General features: G+C 36.8%; 1 protein-coding gene across 1 annotated transcript; it reads right to left on the reverse strand.

Moving 5' to 3' along the window:
* Positions 1-6480: 6480 nt before the first annotated feature.
* On the reverse strand, positions 6481-6979 carry LOC134217748 (ejaculatory bulb-specific protein 3-like). The gene has a single exon (XM_062696556.1). It carries the CDS (start codon positions 6926-6928, stop codon positions 6545-6547), a length of 384 nt encoding a protein of 127 aa, XP_062552540.1. The 5' UTR covers positions 6929-6979; the 3' UTR covers positions 6481-6544.
* Positions 6980-10874: the final 3895 nt, after the last annotated feature.

The following is a 10874-nucleotide window of genomic DNA, read 5'->3' on the forward strand; positions in this document are numbered from 1 at the left end:
TTAGCTGAACAAGCCAAATTATGGCGAAATAAGCTCTTTATCAGCCTCTAAAGCTTGTTGGGTAAGCTCATATGTCTTTCTAATCGCATAAAGTTTTTCTGGAATCTAACGACAGAAAATTCATCACTCAACCTCCTGTGAAATGATGGTTCTGAGACGAACCGACAATGCGCCTTTCCAATCACAGGCAAAATCATAACTGTGAAAAAAAAATCTTTTGTCTACTCTGACATTAATGTCAGATGATTTGCCATCTATGGAGAAAAAACTTCTGCAGCGTCGCCAAGCGATTATGATTTGCACTTTGAAGTATGTTCGTCTCGGCTCAACCTCCTCTAGCGTATCTGAGAAACCGATTTGTTTTCAATAATGTTTCTTTCCAATTAGGGTAACCGTACCCTTAGTGGAGGTAGCACCAATAGTGGAGGTAGTGGGGTTTTAATGAGATTTGTCGTATTTATACATTTTACGATGGTTTCAGTTGATGCGTCGTACTTTAAATATCCGGTTAAATGCAACTTATCTTAAGATTTCGCTTGAAAAGCTATTGAAAACAATGATTTTCCTTAACAAAATTGACTCCCTTGCACCTATAGTGGTGCAACTGTACCAATAGTGGCGAGTCTCATAAGAAACCAATGGATAGCACCACTATGGGAACCAAAATTAATTTTTACCGCCAATAAAGGAACAGTGTACCCATAGTGGTGCAAGCAATATTTGGAAATTGTTGATGTTAAATGACATCTATCTCATTTTTATTAGCAAATTTATTAGTTTAACTATTGACTAAGAAATTAAAACTGTAAATTTCCCATAATTATCAATTTTAAAAAAATATTTTCTTTTGTGGATCTACTAATACCTCCACTATTGGTACCGTTACCCTACAAACAGAAATAAAATCTAAATTTTGAATATCACTTGACTGCTACTGACGCCAACGTTTCTGCAGCGTTGCTCTCCAACGAGTGTTTGTGATTCTGATACTGACGGAAACTTCATTCAGTCCATTGTTTGCTATCAACCATTTCTTTTCATAAATGGTCCTGAAAAAAGTCGATTTCAATCCACAATGCGTCTTTCAAATCACTCACAACAATCAAACGTTAATCTGAACAATGTGTTAAAAATTCACTGCTGCTGCTGTCCGACGGCCGCTCGATGGTTTCCCGCTAAGACGCTAAGAATAAAAGTTCAGCACCGCCACTGATATCCCGAGACCGTAATCGACTCCTAAGAAGAACAGATTTTCTTTCCACAAAGCGCTTTTCTAATCACTGATAGAAGCGAAACGATAGTCTTGTGATGCTGGATAGCTGGGTTCCTAATCCTACTATCGCATCTGAGACAGAATTCAAGGTTTCCACAGCCCCTATCTTCGACAAACCTGAACAGTTCCCACATCAGCTTTCTTTTGCTCTGCAACGTACCTTAGTGTGACCAAAGGATGAACACTAGAAGTAGTGTAAGACGGTATAATATGTCCCCCATAAGGCAACTCCTTGATAACTTTTTACTTTTCAACGCAATTTATGCAAACTTTGTGTTATTTGGTAGTTTACAAATGCATTTCCCGTGAGTAGTCATATAAAAATATTACAGATAACAACACGTAATCAAGCTTTTTGAAAAGTCGTGAAAAAATGGAATTCAAAAAGTGCCTGGGAAATACACCCCACTTTAACCAAAGACGTTTCATAGACCTTCATTAGTATTTTAACAATCCCATAAAAAACAGGTTACAAATCCTTATGTGCCTGACATTGAAAATCCAACATAAGTCCATTTCAGCAATTCTAAATTACCTTTCAATAGTTTCCATATAATATGGAAGCAACTGCTGCAAGCTTGCCGCGCTTGTGACCAATTGGTAAGGGCATATCGTCCTGTCTACACTGGGGCGGTTTGACCAGTGAAACATATTTTTGAAAAACGTTACATTTTTGAAGATGGAAGCAATTTTATATAACATTAACCACCGATTAAAGTTATTTTGTTGCCCAACTGAGTGTTCCAGTGCAAATTTTGCGGACAGTATGCTAGCATCGTCGCTCCAGATTGTTGAGCAAAATAAAACATTGAAAGTTACATCAAAACTGTTACTTTTTATATTTTGCAAATATTTTCATTATGTAATACAAAAAACTTGCACATTCACATAGTATGATGGTTTATCAATTATTTATAGGTACCAACTGATTTTGACTTTTAGTTAGTTGTTAGATATAGTTTTCTAGAAATCAAAGGGGGACGTTTTGGCCAGGTGGGGTGCGTTATACCGTATTACTCTACTCATTACCCTAGCTTCCCAAACTTGGGGGGTCGCGACCCCCTTGCATAAGATTTACACAGGCTGGGGGGTCGCGACCCACCACTTTGGGAAACTACTCGATCAAGAATGCATAACAAAATTATAACAAGGGGAGTTATTTATTTCAGAAAAATAATGTAACAAAATATGTTATAAAATTGTAACCAGCCAAAAAAAAATAACAAAAATTATATCAAAATTCCCTCTAGCCATAACATAATTATATCAGAGGTTGTTACCTTCATTTCAACATTATAACAACCGTTGATATGATTATGAGGTACAAAAATCTACTTTCATGGTAATTGCCTACATCACGTACAAAAATGTGGTACGCTGCAACGCCAGTTTTCCATCCATAATGTACACAGATAGAAAAATCCACTGAAATTTACGCTAAAGATGATGCACATAAATGGAACACCATTATTAGCTTAATTCCACGCGTGATTTAGCCTAAATGTATACAATATTTGACGTGAATCGTCAATATTGCTTGCAAGTTGTAAGCAAACTTGTTAGGAAGAGGTCCATTTCCGCGTAGAATAGTGTAAATTTCCGCATCTCAAGTTTTACGCGCTGTTTACTTTTCATTATTTATTTCTGTGTAGGCAATTAACTCTGTACTAGCTACATCTAGAGATGTCGCAAATTAATCGATTACTTCGATTAATCGATTCATCGTTGTGATAATCGATTAATTTTGAATCGATTATTACCCAACGATTAATCGATTCAATAATCGAGATGAATCGTGAGTAATCGATTAGTTACTAATCGATTAATCAGAATTTTACGACATCATAAGGATGTCGAAAATTAATTGATTATTACAGGGTTGTTACGACTACGCGGATTTCGCGATTTTCGCGGATTTCGCGGTTTTCGCGGATTTGGCGCGGATTTACATAACGATTTTAGAACTTCGCGCGGATTTGGCGCGGATTAAGTTTAAGATGAAAATTCAATAAATAAAATGCAAGATCTCAGGATTCTTTGTACGTTTATTTAAAAATTAGTTTTATGGCGCATCTAGAGCTTCATTTTCGTTAGCAAAAGTTATTGAAAACAAAACTTACGGATGCAGTCAATTACTCACATTATTTTTCGGATGTTTACAAGTTTTTATTGAATGCCATGATTACACACTTGAGCATTTATTAACCTAATGTTATGCATTGTATTCTGAAAAATGACGCATTCAAAACATGTCTGTTTAAGGACATGAACCCTTATTTTTTATCTCGGCAATTTTGTCGTAATTCCAAGCTATTTTCGGTTTCTTATTGATTATTCCTTTTACGATGAATCACATAGCATGATATGTAATTTTTCGTCAGGAATTCTCCCATTGTGTAGAATATTTTATATCACTTTCAAAGCATTCATCCAGAGCCAAAAAGATTTGTGCCTCATTTTAATACCGTTTCGACTCAAATCCCGAATATGACTCATATTCCGAACACTGGCGTTTTAGCGCCCTAACACTAAAATTTCCATCGGTTTTCCGATGGTGATGATTACAAACGAATTCAAGCTCTATGGATAAAAATACACGAATAAAGCCTAAATGGCTTTTTTTAAAACGAGTGTTCGGAATATGAGTCACGTTGGAATTTAAGTCAAAACGGTAAGTGCTTCCGCAGAAATTTGTTCAGATATTAAAAGGTGATCTTCAAAAGATATTCCTGTTAAAAAACGCGGTAATTTCATGAGTATTTTTTGCAATATTTTTGGATAACTCCGATGATATTTTCACAGGAATACCCACAGAAAAATTACGAAACCTCCTAAGAAGTTTTGACAAGGATTCTATGAAGAATTTAATAAATAAATGTCTATAGCCTGCAGCATTTATAATCCGAGAAATTATAAAATAAAATTTGGGGGAATTTCTGCGGAAATTCTTGAAGCGCTGACCGCAGCAATTACTGTAAAAAAGTTTGCAGTAAATGTTGTATTGAATTTACGAAAGAATTCCCGGAATGTTGTCCACCGGTATTCACCAAAGGAAGTCTTCAGAAATTTTCAAGCCGATTTGCACAGGAATTCATGAAGGAAATTCTGAATGTATTTCCGGAAGATTTTCCCAGATTCCTACAGAAATTTCCGCAAGAATTCACGTTGCGATTTTCTCAAACATTTTGTTAGCGGTAATCACAGGAATATCTGTAAACAAAACCTTACAAATTGCGACTCGAATTTAAAAGCTAAAGTTAAAAGTTTTTACGCAGCAAGTCACCGCAGTCAATTTCTGCATGAATTTCCAAACCGTTTTCCGCAGGAATTAATGAAGGGATGTCCGCATGTAGTATCTAAAGATTTTCCGCAGATTGTTTTTGAATAATTTACTTGAATTTTCAACAAATTATTATATTCAATTTGTAACAAAATTCTAGAATGAATTTCCGCATAAGTTCCCTGGGGAACTCGGGGGAACTCTTAAAAATTGCAATGGATGATGGGTGTCCGAAATTTAACGTGGACAGGCTTTAGCTTCAGTATTTCTAGTGGTGAAAACTTAGATGGTCGTTGAGGGTTGTTAAATTAACTGCGATTTTCTTTATTTTATTTTGAATTTGGTACAAACATGTGCAAAATTGAAGCTTTTAATCATGTTTAAAATAAGGAATATTTGAAAAACGACCTCAAAGAGAAGACGTTTAGTAGATTGTGATAACAAAAATTGATATTTCGCGTGTATTTGCTTAAAATTTTGTTCTAGGTCGTGCAGATTTGGCGCGAAATGGATTTCATGTCGCGCGGAAATGGCGCAGATTCGATTTTAGTCGGCGCGGATTTGGCGCGGAAAATATTTCAGGATCTCCGTAACAACCCTGTTATTAAGATTAATCGATTCATCGTTGTGATAATCGATTAATTTTAAATCGATTACTATACAATGATTAATCGATTCAATAATCGACAGGAATCAAGAGTAATCGATTAGTAACTAATCGATTAATCGGGATTTTACGACATCTCTAGCTACATCGAACATAGATTCAAGTTATACTGGAGGTGATTACCTCCGCTTTTTGCCTTTCTCGTACAACAAAGTTGTACCGAAAGGCTATCATTTCACTCCAAAATCGAACTTTTTATAGAACTCTCGGAGACCCATGATGTTATATACCAATCAATTCAGTTCGTCGAACTGAACAAATGTCTGTCTGTCCGTGTGTATGTGTGTGTGTGTGTGCACACGAAAACCGAAAAACATTAGCCACTTTTTCATATAGTAATTCTTAACCGATTTTCTCGCAATAAGTTGCATTTGGCAGGGGGCAAAGCCTTGTTGATCACTATTGAATTTGATAACGATCGACCATTGCGTTTAAAAGTTATAAATAAAATGGAATCGAACTATATAAGCACCATATAAGGTTGGTGTCTTGGCTAAATGCGAGAAAGGCAGTATCACCACTCGGTGAATTAAGTTGGGTTTTTCCAATATCAAAAAATGTAGGCAATTATTTTGTGTAAATATACATAACCCAATATTGTTATAATTTTGATATGAAATAAAACTGGCCGAAGACACATTTTTATCGAATTATCTAATTATAACACATGTTGTTTTAAATAACAACCATTGATAGAATTGAGTTATAATTTTGTTATGGATTCCTGATCGGGTATGCCCTACTGCATTGGTGTGAGGTAAAAGACTCGAATGGGGCACTTAAAAAACAAAGAAAAGGTGCTCGGATCTTAAGGCCCCGCAAATGATGCAGACTAAGAGGGAAATGTTTTTTCTCTGCTCACCAACCTTCCTGTGCATATAAATTACCTTATGATCGACTAACTTTTTTTCAAATTCATTTTATCGATTAAAATTACAGTAGTACACAACGCATTGAGCTTAGTCCTCTGGGAAAAAATATTTCCTTTTTAATCATACGAAGATTTTGTCAAAAAAATATTCAGTATAAATACATATTGTCAAAAATACATATCATAAACCACAAATTTTATAGTGGTCACATTGTCTTTCATTATTCGAACATCATTCCTCCCATAAAATATAGGCAAACACCACCGGGTTCATTAGTATTTGCATGAAAAAAATACAACCTAATTTCACGGCATATATTCTCATGTTTTATGATTAAGTCTTCAAGGAACTGTGAAAATTGGGAAATGAACAAAGTTTCTCTGACAAGTATAATAATCACCTCCGTAATCTATATAAGGTCCAAGAATTATTTCACAGACATCACCACCATTTCAAACAGTCACCGCCAATCCCTGCTTCTCGGCATCCCGGACGTACTGGTCGACGTACTTGTTCTCCGGATCGAACCGGGCCCGCAGTGCCTTGAACTCCTCAGGGCGCTTCTCGCTCAGGTGCTTGATGGCACGGACCCCAGCACTACGTTGCTTCTCGCTGCACTTGGCGCAGGCTGTTTCCAGTGCATTCGGCAGGACGCGCTTCAGCTCGTTACCTTCCGGAGTGCAGCGCCCTTCGTCCAACAGGCACTGGAAGTAGCTCTTGAACAGTCGATCCGAATTCAGGATTTCATCCACGTCGATGTTATCAAACTTGGTGGTGTACGAGTCCTGGGCGGCCACTACGGCAAACAGGGCTAGAGCTGCGACGAAAGTTTTCATTGTGGCTTTAAAATTTGAAGCGTACCCTGTCGAACTGAAATGCAATGCTGGACTGTTTTGGTTGGTTCCATCTGTTCGATTATATACATATCGTAACGGTTATTTTTGTCCAGAACAAACATTTCAGTATCAGATTAAAGTTATGCGGAAATAAATGCACGGCAATAATTGTACCTTACTGAACCATTTTATATTATAACATACAATTGTGCGTGAAGTCGGGAAATCTTAAACCTGATGTGCCTCCAAAATCTTTCAAATAAATTGATTCGGTCAAAGAGCGTTGAAGCGGGTAGGAGAACAAGCGCGATAATTTATATAATTGGCGGAACATCGCCGTGTTTATGAGTCATGATACGTTAAGCATGATTTAATGGATTAATTATTCATAATGAGATAATTTGACATCGTACTTAGTTGCTGTGATGTATGCTTTTTAATAAGCCGTACTTCAATCATGTTGATAGGTTCATGGAGAGTTGTCGAAGTGGCCCGAATCCTAACGCTTGAGCTACTCTTGAAACTGATTGTTGAGCGCTGGTCCATGCACTTGGGATGGAAATGACCGGAATATGTACCTAATCTGAAAATCTAAGGAATGAATCATGATGTCACGCCATGAATCATTCCATAATTATGATAAAATCAAAATGCAACTATCCATAAAATGTATAAAACCTTCATCACTGTAAATAAGAAATATAGAACCAATGTGCTTGTAGAACAGTTTATATTTCGTTCATATTTGTCCTTCAGTTCAAAGGTACAATAATAATTAAGCTTGATGTCATGATATTTATAACCAAAGTCACGTTGCTTCTGGCTACAATTTCAGTTACCCAGTATTTATTACAGGACACGCTTCACTTATCCTAAACGTTCTATCTAGGTTGATGTTCTCAAACTTGCCTTCACAGGCAGCAGTCCAGTTAAGATTGTTGCGTCTTAAGGATATACGATGAATGATTTAGTTTCAGGTGAGTCAAAACGAAATTACGCCTAAATCCACCGAATTCTATATTGGGACAATGATATTGTCTTACTTGAATTGAAAAAATCGGCCTGAAGTAAGGTGGATCTGATGAGCACAATAAGATAATGAAAAATAAGGAAGAACAGTATTTGGTGGAGCACTTTGAAAACAAATAATTTCAGGTAATTTTTTTAGCTTTTATCAAATGTCTCCGAATTATAACAGTTCATCTCGCCACTATTGGATTCCGCAAAACTCGGCTGAATTCCGTTTCAAATTATCTAAACTGGAATACAGCATACCCTTATTTCGCATATTATATGTTATATCTTTATGTATTAACATCTTATTCGAACTAGACAATCTGCTTACAGACAAAAAAGTGACTCTTGACTTACTCTTATGTACGTGATCTATTCGCATCGTTAGATGGCAAGCATGCATGAGCGCTTAAGCTCATTTCACATACATAGGTGCCAATTTGGCAAACTGATCGAAACCGGCTGAACTGCTGAAGCCGGCTTGCATGGTAGCCGATGTTGTATTGAAATTGAGGTACCACACCAATGGGATCCATGGTGTGATGCGATCGGGATCGGAGTTTGATGCACGGTAAGACTATGGCCTGTCTATCACAGTTAGTCAAGATGAGACATTGGTTCCAATTTGTGATCTGCATCTCATTTAGTTGATTCTTCCTCAAGCAAACTGCTTGAGTATAAAACATTGTATAAAACATTGTAATATTTTCGATAATTAATTCGTCAGTTTCAACCCTTTCCGTAAAGACTTGTCTCTGAATTAAAGCAGATTGCTTTCCTTGCAAGTTTAATTGGTCAAAGATGAGACATTTTTGTCATTTTTTTTCTTTTTTCTGGACAAAATTAATAAATTTTTGTAAAATAATCTACATTAGAAAAAAGTACGGCTTGGACAAAATTGCCCTATTTTACCGGTATTGACCAACCATCATGAAATTCTCCATATATAAAAATGAGTTTGCATTTCAGCATATAACTCATGAACGGGCTAATCGATTTGCAAGATTTTTTCACTACTCGATTCTTCTTCTATGTTTATATATACAAAATGTTGGTGCATTTGAGGGGGAAAGTTGGAAAACTGTCAAAATACAACGTTTTTATAAGTTCTGAAGATAGCCATTAACTCGAATTGAAATCAATCTAGAGTGCAATGCTGCAATCAAACAAACGATTGACAATAAGATAAAATAAAAAAATCGCGGGCAAAATCGGGCAGGTTCATCTAGTAATTACAATAATCACAATTTTGGGATAAAGGGCGCACAATTTGAAGGGCCGGGGTCTCACATGATTAGAAGCGGTGATTAAACAAATTCAAATTGAATATATCAGAAATCCAGTAAGAAGTTTCGAAGACAATATTATCGGGAACATATTGCTTGTTAAGTCCAACTTTGAAAGCATTCCCATCAAAAGTTATTGTAAGGCCTTTAGAACAGTTCGTCGAATGACATTTCGTTGAATGACTTATAGTCGAATGACATGTAGTCGAAAGGACATTTGGTCGAAAGGACATTTGGTCGAAAGGACATTTAGTCGAATGGATATTTAGCAGAATGGAAATTTAGTCGAATGTTGAAAACGAATCTCAGTCGGTAATAGTTAATTTAGTGAAATGAATATTTCGTCAAAAGATTTTTGTTTCAATTTGAATAAATAATCCACAAGATACATGGATGAACTGATTAGAGGAATTCAGTAGACGTGAGGAAGTTCAATCAGCAGCGGAAGAAACGAATACGGAAGCTAATGAGGATTTTTCACCTCAGCAAACGGAAACTTCTGGAGACCCCGGTGCCAGAGCCGTAGCGTGGACTCTCAGCGCCCTTGGCAAAACCATTGTTGGGCGCCCTTTAATTACAAAAAAGAAGTTTATATTTGAATCTATTGTAACAATTGATAATAGCTTAAAATTCCTAAAAAAAAAAACTCTTGATACTTTTACAAATTTCTCAAAGATTTAAAAACCATACGCAAAGAAAGAGATTTCGTGTCGATAAAAACCAATTCGGAAATGCATCGATCGAATCGCTAATAGACTCGACTCATTCCAGCTAATAAAAAACAACAACTCTGGACTTTTAGGCCTATCGGAAGTTCTGAACCACTATTGGACCTAGTTGGGCCAATAAAATCCAACTCTGAAGTGAGATTGTCGATGCATGATGGTAAGAGTTGTTATTAGACCTAGTCGAGCTAGAGCTTGATTGACTGCTCGTAGTTGCTACTCAATTATGACCAGATCAACTGTTCTTGCACAGCGAACCAACAGATGTTTGCTTGGGACTAGCACACATCTTCAATGTACAAGTACTGGTGATCTCATTTGTTAAGTCATACTGGCGCCTGCCACGTCAGAATGCAAGTCAATGTAGGGTAGGGGGAGGAAATGATGATGCAATCACTCGCCCACTGCAAGCCGAATATACCTCTGCACTTGCCACGAGCTCATGCGAAATTTGTTGTTTTTTTTTTGGGTTAGGTTCGATAGGCAGAGGTCCGTCTTGGTTAACGAGCTGCCAATGTGATAGATCGGAGAAAGCAACAGATGGAATTTTCTAATTGGATGTAGGAAACGAGCTCTATAGTTCATTTCCAATTCTAGCAGATTACTGTTAGAATACTCAAGTTGAAGGTATAGGAATAGTAATGGAAACGGCATGGAAGTCCATTTCCAGTTCTAGCGATTGCTAGAACATGAGAAATATAGAGAAGACACAAAGTAGGAGAATGGAACGGACCTGGGATTGAACCTACGATATCCTGCGTATGAGGCAGAAGCAGTAGCCATATGACTACCAAGCCCGCTTTTAGAGTTGTTATTAGACCTAGTGGGATCAAAAACCCTGTGGCCGGAACCGCCTTATTGGTCCCAATGGAGAAGTCAAATTCTAATTATCACTGCTAATCTAATATTCAACGGCTTTAC

Source organism: Armigeres subalbatus, chromosome 2 (assembly GCF_024139115.2).
Source record: "Armigeres subalbatus isolate Guangzhou_Male chromosome 2, GZ_Asu_2, whole genome shotgun sequence".
Taxonomy (NCBI): Eukaryota; Metazoa; Arthropoda; class Insecta; order Diptera; family Culicidae; genus Armigeres; species Armigeres subalbatus.